At 46.1% G+C, this 19,850-nt stretch overlaps 1 protein-coding gene across 1 annotated transcript in view; it reads right to left on the bottom strand.

The window, feature by feature from the left end:
• Nucleotides 1-19,850, bottom strand: part of LOC126517670 (uncharacterized) — a 335,110-nt gene that overhangs the window by 273,182 nt on the left and 42,078 nt on the right. The window contains exons 7-8 of the mRNA XM_055064291.2: nucleotides 4,877-4,944; nucleotides 1,985-2,180 (exon numbers count right to left, since the gene is read on the bottom strand). Coding sequence (XP_054920266.2) covers nucleotides 1,985-2,180; nucleotides 4,877-4,944 — 264 coding nt within the window. The remainder of the gene's footprint in view (nucleotides 1-1,984; nucleotides 2,181-4,876; nucleotides 4,945-19,850) is intronic.

Here is a 19,850-nt window from a genome sequence, read left to right as displayed (position 1 = left end):
GCCAGGATTTTGCAAACCTTGGCTTTCTCTCTGCTTTCTGCACCATGAGCACTCCTGACACTGCCCTAGACTCAGTGGACAGGCCTCGTCACAGACCGTGCACCCTTAATCATTGCAGAAACCCGTCAGAGTGGGGAACAGCGGACAATAGACCTATCTGTTTCTGCTGCAGCCGAGCTGGACACATTGCTCGCTATTGCCGCAGCCAGTGGCTCTCTCCTTCCCATAGCCCCTTTCCCACTTACTCTAGTTCCTTCCGTACTGCAAACTGCTATCCGCCCCACACCGAATCCTCTTAACCCAATGTCCCGGAGGAACGTAGTGCTACGCCCAGTTGCCTCTGCCACATCACCATCCTTTAGCTGTCACTATTCGCCGGAAAACTACACTGCACAGCTTCTGGAGGTGAAGCTGCACTGTCAACCTCGACCCAAAATCTTCTGTTCCTCTCGTGTCCACAGTGCTCCTGAAGCAGCTGAAGCAGAAGCTGGCTGCTGATGGAGGGCGCCATGTCGGGCCTTTGCCAGAGTCGGGAGGTCGAGCCTTCGCCAGGAACTTCCGTCCTGGCGCACCCTAGTCTGCCGGACAGGTGGTGTCACCTGCCAGCGCCTCATCACTGCTCGTCTGCATGCCAGTCGGGGCCACATGGCACTGACACGCCAACCATGTTAGGCCTCGCCTCGGGACCAGGCTAGCACCCCCAATTGCCGCTTCAGAATTCCAGCCTCCAGGAGGACTAGTCGCAACACCAGTCGCTTCCAGCGAAGCACGGCCTACCTTGGAGGCAGCAAGCATTGCCAGTGGTGCAGTGCCCGATGGGCCGGTGTCGAGCCCGGCACCACTCATAAGGCCGACCACTGCGGACCTTCCAGATAGAGTGAGGCTGTCTCAGGCAGCACCCAGCGTTGACACAACCGGCCCGTCAACAACGGCGCCCAGGTGGAGTACTCGACAGCGGAGGCCACCGGATCGTTACTCGCCTGGGTAGCAGGCACCGTCAACCCAGCCAGGACAGAGGCAGAGCCTTGCACTTTTAACTTGTACGTTTGTTGTTGATGAACAAACTGGGGGTAAGGGGGTGTAACAAGCATGTGACGCCCCTCGGGCATAATCTTCATTGGCCTGCCAGGCTCGGTAGGCAACATTGGTCACCGCATCGCAATAAACACCGACGAGCACAGCTGCTCTGCAGTCAGTCATCGTTCGTCACCACCCCGCTGCAGAGCATCCGTCTATCGGAGGGTGCCTTGAGCCCTCCCTCGTTCACCAACCCGGGCGGATAGTGACAGCTGCTGTTATATTTCCCTCTGTCTGAGTCACGTTAATCGTTTCCATCGGTATCGTCGACCTGGATGAACCTTCTACTGATAAAGATCACACACCATTGAAATGCTGCACTTGTCAAGGCACCGACCACGTCCGGGTCATTTACTGAAGGTACAGATATTTGAAAAATCGAATATTAGATATTCGATTTCGGAATCAAATTAGTTGAATGTTTGCTATTTGATTCGAAGCTGAATACTCCAGTATTCACATGCCCCTACTTATTTGCCTAAAAGGTCAAATTTCAATGGTACAAAATTTGATTACTAAATTTGGAAGTGTACTTCCAACGATGTAAAAAGTGATAGCTGCTCCGTTAGCAGAAGTGCACTGGCAGGGGCATGGCGAGGTGTTCAATATATCAGATGTTGGCACCTCGATTTCTCAAGGGTTGGTAAAGTTGACATGGTGAAATTTTCTCACAATTTAGGTTCTTGCTTCTGCTATGAGAGTTAAATCTAGCACAGTTATTTCACTCCATATATTTTAGTCAAAAGTAATTGTCTAGTTACCACCCTGCTCAAGGGTCACTGACAAGTTCTGTATTTAGGATATCACAGCGACACTGTTGCAGTTTGCACCCAACCGGATTGTTTCACACAAGTGTAGGCGAGTCAAGCCTTTTTAGAGCAGGAAGTGCCTCTGCTAAGGAGCTCACCATTTTCTTTTACAGAGGAGCTCCTCTTGGATGAGTCCCTCCTTGTCTCGCGGTCCTCATCACTGCCATCCGAATGCAATTCCTCTGCGTCGGCAGTAAACATGTCTGGCTCATCGCTGTTTGCTGGGCAGCCCCCAAATTCCTGCTGCATATAGTTTGCCATCTTGTTATCGATGACTGGCTCATTCGTTCCATCCTGCATGAGAGAACAGGTTAAGAAAGGGCACGAGGTAAATTGTGGCAAGACTACCTCTATATGCACCCACACAGCCCCAGTCTTCGTTTAACAGACGACTACAGAAACCCTGTGGTTGTCCTGGACCCTGGGGGCTCCTGGACCCTCCCTTGAGCTAGGTGAAAACACACACTTTGCAGATAGCATACACCGCTATGAACACTTCAGTCAAATTTTGCATTCTTGCGCGGTGTGTGGGTCTTACGAGCGAAACACAGTCATCTTTTTCTGAGACACTCTTCTGAATAGAATTCTTCTATTTGGGGCTGTCATATATCGTCATGTAGCTAATTCCCACACATGGTTGCTGGTGGCCAATACCTGACATCAACCAAGTGCGAGCTGACGCCTGCCCAGCCACGCCTGCCCACATAGGAATGAAACTTTGGCAACACTACTTACTGGGATTCCGTAGCTGCTGGCTCTCACTAATTTTGATTTGAGCCACTCAACTAGCCTCAACCTATGCAAAACTTAAGCCCAGACCATATGTACACTATGCCTGCCGTGCCTCGTGATGAATAGCGGTATCTATAGCGCCTCCTCTATTTTTTTCAATGCCAGCCAGATGCAGCCAATCCGACCGTTCACCACCCTCTTCTATCATCTTTTCCTACTCTCCCTCGTCAACTAGCGCTCGCACCTGCTTTATGGTTGTGGGGGGGAGTACCATCTGGGTGGTGTCTCACGACGGAAGTCTGAGGAAGCCTGACAGATGCGTGATAACCTGACAGATGCAGGGACGGAGCATCTACCGCTTTTCCATCAGAACGGCAGCGGCACAAGTTCCGACGCACATGTGATGCAAGCAGCTGTACCATCTGGGTAGCGTTGCATCGCGGCAACTCACTTAACTAAGGTGCACCAACAGCTCCCATTGGGGAGCATGCAATTGCACTGGCATTGAAAAAATAGAAGAGGCGATGGTATTTACAAAGGACGCAGATACAGAACATGAGGAGTGAGGTAAATACCACGTTCGAAGTATTTTCATTATTATATTCCTGGCAGTTACTATACTCATTCAAAGGCATTTTTGAGGCTTAAATAAATGTGGTACATTGGCCCCTTTAACCTGACAGACTCAGTTTGACTGACAGTGCACGGTTAACTTTCCGATTTTTAGTTGACAAGTACTACAGATCGTTCGGCAAGTTGTACAACAAGTTAGCTTCAGTGCAACAAAGACAACAACAACCTAATGCACTACTTCCAAATTTTTGTTTACAAGTCAAAGAATGGGCTTTTAAAGCATCACACAGAAAGGCAACAGAAGGTAGAGTGACTAAACAGGAAAGAAGGTGGTCCCAGGTTCAATTACAAAGCCGGGACAAATTTTTGTTCAACTGTGAAGCTTGCTTTATGAGAAACCAATATGGGTTTTCTTTGCAGCTTTGTGTGATGCTTGGGTGGATGTCAATCTTTCCCTTCTATGCAACCCCCTCTACCTAGCGAATTTCTGCAGAATTCATTTGCCACTTTAATATCCCTGTCACACAGCACGTGTAGTGTTATTTGCAGCGAATGAGATCACATTTTAATGTCATTTTTGTTGCTTATACACGGGTATAGTGGATGATATCGACAGCTAATGGCATTCGCCCATTGAATGAGTTTCCCGAACTCGTGCAAGCGCGACTTGCGTAATCTCGATGACAGGGGCTTGGCAGAAAACTAATAAATCGAAAAAATTTTTTAAATGAAATGTAATAAGCGAAAAATTTGTCATAATTGTTGTTATGAACTTTACAATAATTTGATGACATGTACCATGATAGTTGAGGTAGTTTGTGCAGCTATATTCTTGTTCTACGTCTCTGACTGGACGATAGCACTTCTTGTCGGGCATGCTTACAAATGCTCGTCTGACTTTTTTTTTTCATTTCTGCATATTGTTTTCAAAGGGGTGCTGTGCTAAAGCCTATCCACCAACCACGCAAGTCAACTCTGTAGCTTCATCAGCGGAGAATGAGAAGCGAAAAGTGCACTCGACCAACGACAAGACATGCACGCTGCTGAACATATGGGATTTGCACAGGAAGAAGTGCAACCTAGAAGTATACATGTCGATTACTGAGTGCCTGTATGCACAAGGTACCGATAAACATCGCCATCAAGTGCGAGTGCTATTTTGTATACCTGTGTAGACAGGGAATGCAAGACTGCAATGACATTCGGTATGAATGTCATTTACTGAGAATGACATTACGCATGCCGTGTGAGAGAGGTATAACACCACAATGACAGCATCCACGGAATTCTAAAGCAGGAGCACATTACAATCAACTGTGCACACATAGCTCCCTTCCATGGATTTGGGACTCCCTCTGTACTTGCTTGTTTAGGGACAAATCCTTTGGCTCAGCTGCAGAGCTACTATGGCAGCAGAAAGAGCAAAAATCATGCCCAGAAAGCTCTTTTTTTTTGCAAAACAGTAATGCAGCCACCTCATGCAGCCTGCCCTGCCTCCTTGTCACAGAAAAGTGACCCCACACCCCAATGTGGACGGCCTCGATGGGTCCAAAGCTGCCGTACTCCACTGGAGCAAACTCATGCACAAGCACAATACGAACAAACTTCAACAATCACTGATGCTAAGTGCACAGGTGGACAAAAATATTAGCTGCAGCCAGCCAACAGAAAAACAGGACTCTCACCGAACTGCTGTCTGTCTCAGACTTGCTGCTGTCATACTCCCCCAGGCTGCTCTTTTCATCCGCTTCCTCTGCACAACAGAACAGTGTTGGCTTGAAAAGGTGCACTGTGATTCATTTAGCAGGGAAAAAAATAAATTTGCCAGATGCATAATCTGAAAAGAATAGCTGCGAGTGGAAATACACCTCAAATCAGCTTTTGTAATCCAAAAGTAAAGCATAGCCAAAAGTGACCGAAAAAGATCCTGTGTGGCTTGACTTAAGGAGCCGCATTTCAAAGAAAAACAAGTTCATACGGAAGATTTCTTTCTCCACTGGTATCCACACTTACTGGGTTTTCAGTCTAACTTAAGAATTTGGTAGATAAAAGATGGTGGTGGTGGTGGTTATGTTACAGCAGGCGGGGTTAGCCTGGCATACATAGCCGGCAATTGTTCCACCTGAGCCTCTTATGAGTGTCACAGTGTGTGTCACCAGATGTCGAAGAGCCCTGTGCCTCGAATGAAGGCAATCGGCAGTCGTTGCGTCCTCTTCCTGATTGCCGCAGGCCCGGGTAGATTAAAGGAATCTTCCTAAACTCAACCTATTTTACAATAAAATTGCCCTATAGCAGAGGCAGTGCCGAAATTATTTTTTCTTTCAATGCCAGTTAAGCCAAAGGCAATGTTATGCAACCCATTATTTGTCAGCAGCTCCTCTTCCACCCCAACCACGCATTCATATCAACACTATCTTCAGTCACCCCTGATTAAGCATTCTGGAAGAGCTACTACCAATGAACTTGGCAGGGGGAAGCATGTGAAACCTTCAATCAAAGTGTTCAGGGGGGCAAGTCTGGTGCATTATCAGGTAGCCAATGGGTGTTTCCTTAGCCGCATCACATGCCACCACATTTTGGCCTAACTAGTGCAAAACTGTAGATAAGCTTTTCTTTGAAACTACGATGGGTTTGTTCACATTTTCATACATGAAACAAGCAGCCATGTTTGTTCATTTCACTGCCTCATCTTTCACTGCTGGTTATTTTAAATACAGTTAAACCTCGATATAACGAACTTCTCGATATAATGAAGTATTTAACTTTTCATAACCTCTTGTCCATAGAACACCATGTATTTAGAACCTCAATATAACGAAGTGCATTTGTATGCGATTTCAATATAACAAAATGTCACTGCTGCCACAAAGAAATGCAGAGACAATAAATGGAGACTTCTGCTGACGCAGATGGTCAGATAACTGAATTACAGGCAGATGCTTGCAAACACACCTCTCAAATCGCACGCCGCGTGACAAGAGTGACAGCCGAAGTGAAGCTGCGTTGTGTTCCGTATTTCTTACTTCAATGATTACCCCGTTTAGCTCGAAGGCGCTATAGCAGGGGGGTTACAATGTTAAAAAAAAAACATCTTCACTGACACAGCACACTTGCTGACTTGATAGGCGATACCATTTGCTAATGGAGCGAACAAAAAATTAATAAGCATAAATATTAGTTGTAGTTTGGTATTCTAGAATCTTGAAACGATAATCAGTACGAGCAAAAAAATTAATGAGGCCTAAGTAAGTATGTTTACTTTCAAATTTACCATGAAATATTTGATAAAGTAGTTTCAGTTGCAATTTTTTTTCGCCGAGAAGAAAGAATTTCCCATCCTATTTAACTTTTTATATTGGTACAGCTATCGGTTCTTGAGTACCGGCATAAGAAACTTTGCTTCTCTGTTCTGGATTTTTTCAAGTTTACCACTTGGTGTCTTTTGCCAAGGCTCTCACACAGCACAAGCATCTTCGAGCATTGGTCGAACGTATGTTAAGTAAGCAGTTGATTTCAAACAAGGTGTCACGTGTCTGATTTCACCGTATAACGTTTAGTCCTAGTGGTCTTAGCAACCACTATGTCAATGTGAGCATTCTATGAACAATTGGCTGATAATAATTTTAGCTTCACTGTGTTATTGCTGATGACATACTCAGAGGTTAGCCTGTGTCTTTTAGGTGTAAAAGTAACATGAACACATTTTTTAGTATTTAAGTTCATTCTCTATCTTGTATACCATTCAAGAGCACATGATAAGTCACCTTAAAACAGGGCAACATCAGCTTCCTTTCTAATTTTCCTATATGAGATGCATTCATCGGCAAACAACCATATACTAGAGCTAATTCCTGAACAAATGTCATTTATATATATTAAAAATAAAAGTGGCCCCAAAACTGAGCCCTGTGGGACACCCGATGTGATATGGATTTCTTGCCTATTAATACTACGCACGGTCGGCGGAATGATAGTTTTTAATCCAAGCTAGAACTGTATGGTCGATATTTAGCGATGCTAGTTTTCCTAAAAGCAAAGGGTGTGAAAGAATATCAAACGCCTTTTGAACGTCCAGAAAAAGGCAATCAATTTGTCCGCCAGTGTCGATATGAGATACAAGGTCATGATAAAATTCAATCAGTTATGTTGTGCAAGATAGACCCTTAAGGAAACCATGTTGTTGTGAAGCCAGTACGTTATTTGTCAGTAAATGTGTCATTATCTCTTTACATAAAAATGTGTTTGTGGTATACAGTGTTAACTTCTGGTTTCGGTTTTGAGTCTTTACGTCAGGGTGCCACTCAGCGCCAGACGCTGTAAGTTGCCTCCTGTAAGTTGCCTCCGCAGAAATAAACATTCATTCTTTGTCTGGTCCCCGACTGCAGCAGTCCGGCTCTTTCTTGCGGCGCTGCGCGCCCCGGCCGTTTAGGCCTCATGCCGTAAACTTTTCGTCCGGCCGCCCCGTCGAAGCTACAACAGTTCAAATAATTTACATGGCATGGACATAAGTGAAATGGGCCTATAGTTATGTACATCTTTTTTCGACCCACCTTTATGAGTGGGGACGATGTGCGCAATTTTTCAGTCATCCAGAAAGGCACCCGAAGATAAAGACTTGGTGTAGAGTATGTAGAGATAAAGGGAAATTGGTTGAGCACACTGCTTTAGAATTCAAGGAGAAATGCCGCTTGGTCCATCTGCCTTATTATTGTTAATTTCGTTTAGTCATGCTTTGATTCCATTCACGTTTAGCTCTACTGATTATATAGTTGGAACGGAACTTGTGCATGGTGAGGGTCTAGAGCTGTGTTTTGGCAAATATACCAAACAAAGTTAATTATTCAGACAAGTAGCTTTCTCAATGTCATCTAAAAACTTCTCATTATTAAAAACAACTTCGGTGATGCCCGCTGGATCTGCTCTGTAGCCTTTCATATATTGACAGAATGCCTTGGCAATCCTTTTTATTTCCCTGCAAAGTTTATCAAAGTAGCACCCCTTAGCAATCCTTAAGTTTTGTTTGTACTCATGGGTTACAGCACGCAAACTTTCTAAGTGATTCAGGACAACATTCATTTGGGCTAGATGGTGCATACTTGAATTAGGAAGGAACAGCGCCAACTAAGACGATCACCAAGATGGTCCTGTGTCGTTCTCCCTCTCGTGATCATCTCAGTTGGCGCTGTTCCTTCCTAATATCAAAGTGATGATTGTTTTTAGTTCTTTGGTGTTTTAAACATATGCGCCTTCTATTAACTATTTTTAAGATACGCGTAGTCATCCATGGTTTGTTATGCTTTTTGCCAGCAGTGGGGAGCGAATGCTTCACGTGCACTCTACCCCCGCGGCTGATAGCGTTGCCTGCACTGGGACACAACTATCGGGAAAAGTGCCGGCAGCTATGGCCGATTTCAAGATGCCATTTCATCTGTGAAGCAGCTCCTTCCTGCTGCTGCTGGCAGGTGGCGACACAAGTCTGTGCCAGGGCAGGCTTTTCAGGCGTCATTTTTTCCATAGGCGAAAACAGTTTCTAATTTTTTGTTTTAAAAAACAGGCGACTAATCGTGCTAAGTGTTATACTAAACGAAGTCGACAACAAAATGCGATCATTCTGCAAAATTTGAGCAAGAATAGTGCAGCGGTGAGTGCAAAATCTGTTTTTGACACGCGCAGCCAAATATTCAGGAACCTGGAAGCTGTCTCACTGTGTGTTTAGTATTGGAGGTTGTGTAATCTTGAGTTGTAATCTTGAGTAATCCAGTTGGAGTGAGAGGCAGACGAAGCATTCGCTCCCTGCTGCCGGCACTTTTCCTGATAGCATCGTCCCAGTGCAGGTGAAGCCATCAGCTGCGGGGGTGTAGTGCACGCGAAAGCGTGGCCGGCTTTGCTTAATTCGTACGACCGAGAAGATATTGTCAACGCATGTGGCATGAAACTGTATCATTCATTGGCGACTCCCAAATTTATCAAAATGAATTTTCTCATTAAAATTTGCTTTTTACGACTGCCCAAATATTTGGAAAATTTTGCAGCCTCTTTCTATGTAAGAAAAATTGATCGGTAACTGTACGTATTTGCATAAAAGGTCCGATTTCAATAGAAGGAAATTTTGATAGAATGAAACAAATTGCCGATTTTACCGACTTCGTTATATCGAGGTTTAACTGCATCAATCCACAGCAAATCATCAACCCTTTCATCGCGGCCTCATCTTTCAGTGCTGGTTCTTTTAATACAAGTCTAAAGGAATGCGCACTTAGTTTCATGCGCACTCACGGTCAAATGCAGGCATTTAACTCATCACCAGTACTTACAGCTATTGCACATTAAAACGGATTCCTGGATCACATTGTATCCATCTCTGACTGTGAAACATTCCGTGATAACCTGAACTTGTTGCGTGTTAATATTGTATAATGATGTTACACTTTGCTATTTTTCTGTCATGTAATTACTGTTGCCCCCTTACTCAATGCCCTTCAATGGGCCTGTAAGGTATTGTGAATAAATAAATTAATAAATAAATCGTCAAACCTTTCAACCTTTTACTATATTAGTATCTATATCCATGTCTTGGAAATTTTCGCTTTATTTATCCTTTGAGGGTCATCTCTGTACATGTAAAGTGGTGGAAAAAAAGTCTCAAATGGGCTGCCAGAACTCCACGAATCGAATAAGGAGCACTGCTATTCTATTCACCAATGATGCTTTATGCTCTTTTTTTGTCTTACCTCCTGTACTGCATGTCTACCAGCCAGTTTACTAGGACTTTTCCACCATTGCAAATCACCATTGGCTATCCTCCATATGTCCTCTCATAAAGTAGTATGTTACTTTGTGCTTTCTAACCTTGAGAAAAATATGGACAAAAATGTAGCTCCATGTTGCCTCCAAAGTGCAACGTTTTTTGCCATTTGTTTGTTTTTCCCATTCACTGCCACGAACACTGGAACTGTCTTGCTTGAGGCGGACACCTGAACTATGCCAAAGCACAAGTGCGTGCAAATGACACCGTCCAGAAAATGCAAAGTGTGACCGTGTGGCATCTCCGCGAGTATGGAGGTTACATTTCCCCATGTGCATAGCTAGTACAGCTGCAGAAAGAAGAGCGAATGAAAGAGGTGCACACAGAAAGAAGGAAGAGACACACCTCCATTGCTAGGTGACACTTTTCTGGACAGAGCATGTGCTCGGAAAACCTGATGAGTCATCTGCTCCGCAATAGATTAAAAAAAAAAATTCTGCTCGCCCCCATTTGTTTTTCTCGGGTGCCGTCTCAGGTTCTCAGAACCCATGTGCCGTGGCGTCCGCTATCTGTGCCTTGTCGTTTGCTAGTCTGCTGTTTCGGCTGCTGTGAAGGATACGCGGAAATATAAGAATCCCCAGATTTTGGACCATTAGTTTGTTGTACTGAGGCATTGACATGACAAGGAAACTGAATAGCATTCGTTATTCTGAAAAGTACGCTATTCTGAAGTTCGTAGTACTGAAATATCTTTACATTAAAACTATAAAAAGACAGCAGGGGATTTTTCAAAACTTTGTTAACCTGAAAGGTTTGTTAATGTGGTGTTCGTAGAAACAAGGTTTCATTGTATACTACTGCTCTTCAGTTTACTTCAAGCCATGACTATGGGATTGCGAAGTGACGGATCCCAACCCAGAATACCAACATATGCTGGTTTATTCTTTGAGAAAATAATGAATATAAAATGCATAACAGCAGTGCCTTATGGGAGCAGCAGCTGCAGCTGCGATCCGGCAATCCATGAACTGCACAGCAAGTCTGGTTGAGTAATCCGTATGGTAAGCAATGGCTTTTCTGTGGCACGCAGGCTGCTTGCATGTACATGCTGCTGTTACTGAGGGCTATGCTGTGTGCAGGCGTGGAAGGCATGAATCGCTGTATGCGGTGAAGGCTTTCGTAGAGCTTTGCGTACAGCTTCAGTGATAGTTTATCGTGACGTGACCGCCACGCAAAGTATAGAGACCTCAGGGTGGACAGAAGCTGATAAAGTGCACCCAGCATCCAGAACTGGTGGTGTGTGATGAGGGTGAAGATTTCAAGGGTTGCTAGACTACTGGAGTCCCACTGGGCATTGGTGGTTCGTTGGAAAGAATGTATGATGGCGTCAGTCTGTCAGTGGAGACGTGGACGTACTTGTCTTTGATGCGGATGGTGAATCCTCTCGTCTTGATGGACAACACGGTAGGGTACAGTGTTATGCGGCTAGAAAGAAGCATGGATGGTGTTGTAGTGCCCATCGACACCGCAATGCAGGGACACTAAGATCGGCACTCTCAGCCGATGTCTTGATGTCGGCTGCAAAAGACGAGAAAATAAAGATGGGCAGCGCATGCTCAATGCGCAAGCACGGCACGGGCAATGCTGTTCCAGAAGCCTGTTATGCTGGTCCTCTTGTTCTGATGCTCCGCTGCAACTCCTCAGTTCCCGACAGTGGTGACTCCAGCCTAAGAGATGACAAATCCCAGAAAGGTACCACCCTCAGGCAACCCTCCGCCTGATGCTGCCTCGCACCCACGAGATGTTGCAGCTCTCCAGCTCTGCTAAACCCACATTCTTGGTGCAAGAACCCACAGGTTTGGTTTGCCCAGGTCGAAGCCATCTCTGGTCTGCATCACATCACCTCGGAGACGTCTCGGTTGCACCACTTACTTTGCAACCTCTGCATTGCTGGCATTCTGCACTCGTACCTGCACACTGATCCCACCATGCTCGTACGCCATAATCCTCAAAGACCTTCCTGAGCTCATGAGGCCCAGCAATTTAAATCAGCATTGCCATTTGTTGGGCGGGTTGGTAAACTGACTTGGAAAGCATATTTAGTGCCAGCGAACAAGGACAGACGGGAGACGACACCACAATTTCAATCAACAACTTGATTTTCAGGAAACATCCTCCTATTTAAACCATGCACCCAATTTAAGTCAGCCACTCAAGGAAAGCATAACCCACCACATTGTCATTCGTGGTCCACTCGTCACAGCTCATCCGTGCCACTTCTACGGTGAGCGTCTGGCCATTACTAAACAGGAATTCGATGCCATGCTCCAGCTGGGCATTATCCTTTGTCACGCACTTGGGCATCTCCACTACATCTGGAGCCCAAGAAAAAATCAGGTGACTGGCATCCATGTGGCGGCTACTAGGTGCTCGATGCTCACACAGTCCACGATAGCTACCCCTTCCACACATCCAAGATTTTACAGGTCACTTGGAAGTATCCAAGATCTTTAGCAAAGTGGACCTTGTCCAGGTGTATCACCAAATCCTCGTTAAAACTGCCGATATCCCTAAGAGAGCCATTACTTCACCCTTTGGCCTGTTTGAGTATGCCTTCTGGGCTACGCACTGCAGCTCAAATGTCCCAAAGATTCATTGCCGAGGTAACATGTGGCCTCCTTTCTATATTTGCCTACATCAATGACATCCTCGTCATGAGTTTAACTCCACAAGATCATGAGCGTCACCTCTGCTAACTCAACAAGTTCAACAATTTGGCCTGGCTGTCAACCCCCAGAAATGTGTCTTCAGGTGTTCCGAGCTCGAATTTCTGAGCCACCCCATCTCGGCACTAGGAATTCGTCCATTGTCCTTTCACATAGAGGCCGTGAAACACTTCCCAGCACCCACTACTCTACATCAGCTGCACGAGTCCCGGGCTTAGTGAATTTCTCACGCTGCTCTATTCCACACTGTGCCGAGCTTCTGCACCCTGACTGACCTTCGCGCAACTAAGGGCTCCTCATCCACGATTTCCTGGTCCCCCAAAGCTCAAATGAGTAAGGAGCAAGGCGCAATGTGCAAAGCGACCAGGACAGAAGAATAACACAAATGACAGGACCGGCGCCACTCGAGACTGGCAAGCTGAGACAACGATCAAGTCGATGCACAAAATGGCAGGATCGGTGTGAAAGCTTCATTGAAAGACAGGGCCCAATGTAGAAGAAATGTACTGAAGTGAAACTCTTGCTTGGGCTAGTTGGTTCATGCTTGAATGAGTAAGGAGCAAGGCGCAATATACCAGGACAGAAGAACACAAGATGAAACGGCAATCAAGTTAACGCACAAAATGGCAGGATCGGTGTGAAAGCTTCGTTGAAAGCTGTAAAGCAGTGATTTGGGCTTGTTGGTAAGACATTGTGACGCTCATAGCGAGTGAAAAAGACAAGGACGAAAGTGAGACATGACACACACGGGCACTAACTTGCAACAATCCTTTTTGTTGCAGATTGTTGCAAGTTAGCGTCTGTGTGTGTCACGTCTCACTTTCGTCCTTGTCTTTTTCACGCGCTATAAGCCTTCATTGAAAGAAAGCTTTCGCACCGATCCTGCCATGTCAGGTCGGCAAGTGACGCGGACGTTCCGTGCGTGCCCCGATCCATGCTTCTGCGAGACCGTCTTGTGGGGCCTCGTTCGTACGTGCGACCGTTCGCGTGACCGTACGGGCGAACAACCAGGCGTTGGTGTCCAGCATGGGGCGAACATATTTGCTCATTAACCGGTCGCGGTGAGTCGGACTCCCGCGATTTGTCACGAGCCCGTTGGCATGTTTTGTGGATAGCGACTCGGCTAGCAGGCATTAGTTTATGAAAGGTGCAATAAATGCCCTTGTGATTGTTTGCCCTACTGTGTTGTCGTTCCTTTGTCCCAAGAGCACGGGTGAGAATCCCACAAATGCCATCTATATCATGCTCCTCAAGATGTAAAATTATTAGCCTACAAATCATTTGTCAGGTCAAAACTAGAATTTGCATCACCTATTTGGAATCCTCATCAAGCATACCTTATCAATGATATCGAATCTGTACAAAATCGTGCCACTCGTTTCATTCACTCGTTACATTCTTTTGATATCAGCATTCCCTCCTTAAAAACTGCATCTGCATTATCCACCTTATAGCTCCGTCGTCGCATTGCCAGCCTATCTTCATTTCACAAATTCTTTCATAGCCCTATGCGCATCACACCTTATACCCTTCCCCCTACATGCACACCTCACCGCAGCAGCCATCGGCTACAGGTTGCCCGTCCACGTTCATGTACTGTCACGTTTTCAAATTCTTTTTTCCCTTGCACAGCTGCAGACTAGAACGGCTTTCCTTGCAACGTTGCTGTCATCATGTGCCCATCGCAATTCTTTGAAAATGTAAAAAAGCTTCCTGTCATTGTGACTATGTATTTTTATTCTTGCAACCCCTTATCTAACACCCCATTTATTGGGGCCTTTAAGGTAATAAAATGAAATGATGTCTTAGCATGCTTCTCACAGTTGACGTCACATTCAGCTGGCTTTTTTTTTTTAGAACGGAAGACAAGTAGCTGGGACAGTCCAGAAATATTTATGGGGCGGCGTTTGGCAACTAAACCAGCCATTACCTGATCAATGTTATTTGCGCACCACTTGGAATGAGGACTGGGGGATGACAAACTCAAGCACAACATTGATCATGAATTGTAACAAACTACGGTAGCCCAAACCAGCACCCTTCTAAAGCCAGTTCGATTTGTCTAGAAGGACTTTGCCCCCTAGTTCCTTGTCGCTCTCTGAGAAGTGCTTCTCGTGAGCACAGTCACGAGACATATGCTCCCAAACTTCCCTCGAGAATGCATGAGCCCCCACGTGCAACTGCACCGAGTGACTAAGAACCATTAAGGTAATTAGCTTTTCCTTGCAGGATGCGTAGCCACTGCTGCAGATCAGCATGACACATTTCCGCCTCATTCTCAAATGGCACAGACGGAATGTGCTTGCCTGTAAAAGTGAAATTCATGTCTGTCTGAGAAACCAGTGCCGCCAGTGCCACCAGTGCAATGCAGAAGCCCTCGAGAACAAAAGAGACAAAATGCCTGCAAACCATGAGAAAACCACAACAGTTTGCTCGTTGGAGCACATTACAACCCAACTAATTAGAGATTTGCCTGCCAAGGTCACCAATGCATGCACCCATGCGCGTACACACACACATACACGAAATTTGAGGGGCCAGCAGACGTTGTCTGCACAGGGATATTGTTGGTAGCTTGTTTCAGGGGCAGCTCAGCATGTCATTTGAGCACTACCAAGCAATCACTGCTGCTAAATGTCCGCCACTACTGTTTACTTACATTGCTGATTGAAATCTGGAAATATTTACAAGATATGGGACGATATCACAATTTTTGTGCACCACACCCATGAAAGAGCATGTAAACCATGGCAACATGCCAGCTGCATCATCTGTCGTGCTATGACGAAAACTGTATTTCCTCCTCTTCAAACTGTGAGGATGTTGCACCGCTGGAGCATGCTGTTGCAATGGACAAATTCCCCTCCTCAAATACTTCTTTCTTCCTGCCTAGTACCATAATCCCTTTTAACAGTCCTCTGAATACTTCATACTTGCTATGCTCCTGTAATGCAGTGTGCTTCTTGACTTTTTATTTAAGCACACCTTTGTGGGTTCTTAAGCAAGTTCATCCCTAATTTATTCACACTCCCAAATATTTGTTTCCATTTACTGCAGGAGAAATATATTACTTAGGCGTGTGCGAATATCAAAATTTTCAGACACGAATCAAATACGAAAACAGTTTCAAATATTGAACTGAATATCAAATAATGACATGCACATGATTTTATTAGCAAGGTGGATTAATTTGTTACTTTGGAACATTGCAGCTACACTGTAAATGTTAGAAAACTAGACTAGTAAGCCGTTATACTGAAACATTGTGTATTTCACTCATGTTGGAAAATTTCGTAATTCCCCGTAGCTGTGATTGCCAGCCTGTGCCTTTTATACCGCATCACATGCTCACAAAATTGGAGGCATCTGGCCCTGTGCCAGTCGTCACTCATCGCACTTGCTGTCAATTAATAAGCTAAGAATGAGGTGGGGGGGGGGGGGGGGTGCGCCGCAAAGGAAATAACAAAAAAGTGCACCCTCGCTGTCCGCAAACCCATACCCCTTGCTACTGAGAGTGCGGCTTTCCCGCAATATCTGGACGTTTAGTGGCTAAGTGTGCTTTACAGGTAAAATTTCGCTAGCAGAACGAAATAATCGCAAAATTCAGCACAAAATGGCCCCAACATCCTTAGATTAGATAGAAACAAGTGCTAAGAACTGTGTTTGCTCCCACACTGCCAGCAGTATATTAGATTTCATTCGCCTATTCCTATCCAACCGAATATTCAAACATTTCGAATATCCGTTTTTCAAACTGAATACGAACATTAAAAACATAATATTCGATAATATTCGAACGTTCCGAATTTTCGTGTACCATATAAATATGTATTATTTTACTATTAAAGAAGCATGAAATCAGACTTTTTGTACATTAATGTGAATCCAAGTTTCTCGGTCGGACTCTGCTGCCAGATATTAATATACAGTTCAATATGTGCCTAGTAGCTGTTGCTTTACCACTGCTCTATTCTTTTATGCGAGAGGCTAAAGGTCCGATCACATGAAGCATGTGATATGCTTTTCACTAAGCATATACGCGAGCTTATGTGTCTCTGAGGCCACACACGAGTGACGAAGGGCAGTGCAAGCAGCCATATGATACACAGGTGAGCGGTTTATTGCGCGCAGCAGAGTGGTGCTAGGTCACCTTTGAGGAAAATATCCATGTTTGAGTTTGAGAAAAGTTTGTTCTTAACTTGCACAAAAGAAGTGATTGAGAAATCTGATACAGATGGGGCTCAACTGCGATTGAAAGCGTCCTGTATGACACCCGGATAAAATTCCGAGCCCTAACCTGTTACGGCAGCACTGTGCACCACAATTTTCGCCACCTTGGCCCACAAGCACTGTGTCACGTACTTATTACGGTGCTTGTGCTTCGCCAGCCAAACCGAGCCTTAAGGCAGGCAACCAGTGTTTCATTATTAATAGTGTTTATCGTCTTTAGGTGATCATGGTGTGACACAATATCAGCGGTGACTCCCGGCACCTCAGCATGATCTGGAAACCACAACAACCTACTGTAGGTAAGTATCTCAAGTAAGTTTGCTTCCTGTGGTCTTTTCGTGCATTTCCATATCACATGTGACAGCGACGGCCATGGACTACTGCATGGAGTTGCTCCTTGGCCAGCCGGGGTTGAGGGCCCAAAGGGGCCTCTGGGACCAGGCGGAGTGGGTAGCCAGGATCACTAGCATCGCAAAAGGGGCCCCACCCACCTGCTCCCTCCCTACCCCTTCCCTTATCCCCTTTCCCCTGTCTTGATTAACCAAGAAGTTTTTTTTCCATTCATCGCTTCAACAACCTGTTTCAAAACCCTCGCTGGAAGTTTACATGCCATCCATGTGTGACAGCCCATCAGCGGGCAATTTCATCACATACACTGCAATTCATGCTCAAAATCAAGCACTGCTTGATGTGCACGCAACCCACGAGTCTCCTCTCGCTAGGACAGCACACATGGCCTCACAGACGTGTGAAACATAGCCAGGCCCGTAGGATTTTTCCCATGCTGTCGGACCTTAAAACCTACTTTTACTGTTTTATAACTTCATTTCAATTCTCCTACACAGATATGAAAAAAAGCGGTGACAGTGAACAGCCCTGTCACAGCCCTGTGTTAATATCTATTTTCTTTCCAAACTTAAGCCTTGCCATTCAGGACGCACTGGCTGGGCCCTCTGGTGCAGCGCGTCCCGCCGCGGCGGCTCCGAGCCCAGTCGGCATCATTCTCATTGCTCGACTCTAACGGCCAACCTAAATGCCGAGCCAGCAGGTCCCGGTCCAGCACACGCCACCCCAGATATTGCTCAACCCAACGATCCCCCTCGGCAAGCTGGCATCGGTCGTCCAGCTGAGGCCCCGGAGATGCACTCAAAATGGTGGCCTGGAAACAGGGATCCCCAATGTCACTGGCATCCAGCTGACAGGTGAGGGAGATGGCAAACAAGAATTCCACTTTGAAAGCCCATATTTTGGTCCAGCAAGCCCAAATCTCTGCTCAGCAGTCCCAGATAGCTAAATTAACTAGCTATATCCAATCCCTTAAAGCTAAGGTCAACAGGGCCTTCACCTCGCACACATCCACCCCGACACAAACACAGGAATGCTCCCCTGCCTCCACTAGCACGGCATCACAACCGCAAACCTCAAACAAACATAGGGCCACCATATCCACTGCCTCACTCCATACCAAAGCGGACATTGCCACAGCCATTACGGCAGCCATATATCCCCTAGAAGCTAAGCTGGAGGTGCGTTTTAATGTGATCAATCAACTCAAACACAAATCTCCAGGAATTTCATGCATTCTACATGGATACGATATAGACTACACTCAAGAGCTCTGTGGAGGCAACACAAGCTAAACGCAGCACACAGCTCACTGCACTAAAAGAAACAATTGACACCAGCCAAAACTACATCCTAGAGGAAATCTGTAAGAAGCCAGCTATACACCAACACCAGCCCGCCAGACAGGCCCCCACACCGACAACAATGCAACATGGCTCCACGAACAACCCTGACAGTATGGCAGTGGAACTGCAGGAGCTACCACACTAAGCGGGGGCACTTGAAGCTTCACATCCAACACAACACACAAAGCTCTCCAAGAGACGAACACTCCCATAAAACTACCAAGGTATACTCCATGCAATCAGCTAAGCCTGGCCGAGAGGCCTCATCACAACATGACCTTCATTGTGCACCGCAAGCTTACAGCCACACAACACGAATTTGAGGGCACAGACATCCAACACACACTCCTTAAAATACTGCCAAGGAGAAAGGGAGACAGCCTGCTCTTCGTCCTCAGCATTTACAACTCACCACGAGATAAGGGCACTGACATTCCACTAGTCCTCCACAAAGTGGAGCACAACTACTGATTTTGGGTGACTTCAACGCCAACCACCCAGAGTGGGGTTACCCAAAACCTGATCGCAAGGGCACCCGATTATGAGAGGCCGCGCAAGGTGTAGGTCTTACTATCCTCAATGACCCACAACTCACACGGGTCAGTTACAGTGTGTGCAGAGACACCATGTAAGACCTCTCTCTTTGCAAGAACACACCGGGTGCCCACTAGCAGAGCACAGGCCACACGGTTGGCAGCAATCATTACATATTGTCACTGACTTTTGAAACGGCCGCCAGCAGGGCAAAGACGGCCACGGCCCGCAATACAAAGTGGGATAAATTCCGTCAGCTATGTGAAAAAACTGCACCCGATTCCATATTGGATCTCAATGAATGGATCAGCTTACTGAGCCGCGACATGACTTCCACGACATACGAAATGGCGGCACCTCAAGAGCAGCCATCGAGGGATTCCCGCCTCCTGCACATGTGGGAAGCGTGCGAAAGCCTCATGCGCAGGTGGAAGTGTCAACGTCACAATAACAAGCTGTGATGGCGCATAGCAAAGCTCGAACGGGAGATAGAGGCTCACACCTCTACATTGGAACATCAGCAGTGGGGCCAGATCAACAGCCTCAACAGCCAGCTGGGCTGCAAGAAGATATCGCACCTGCTGCGATACCTACTGGATCCCGGCAACACCAAGTCGGTGGTATGCCAGAAGCTGACACAACTAATACACCAGTACCCTGGCACCAACGAGGAGCTGCTGGCGGAGCTTGCCAGCCGGTACATTAACACCTTGAGACCGAGTGACATGCACAT

This window comes from Dermacentor andersoni, chromosome 11, assembly GCF_023375885.2.
Source record: "Dermacentor andersoni chromosome 11, qqDerAnde1_hic_scaffold, whole genome shotgun sequence".
Taxonomy (NCBI): Eukaryota; Metazoa; Arthropoda; class Arachnida; order Ixodida; family Ixodidae; genus Dermacentor; species Dermacentor andersoni.
Note: the sequence above shows the minus strand (reverse complement) of the source record. Positions and strands in the feature narration are given on the sequence as shown.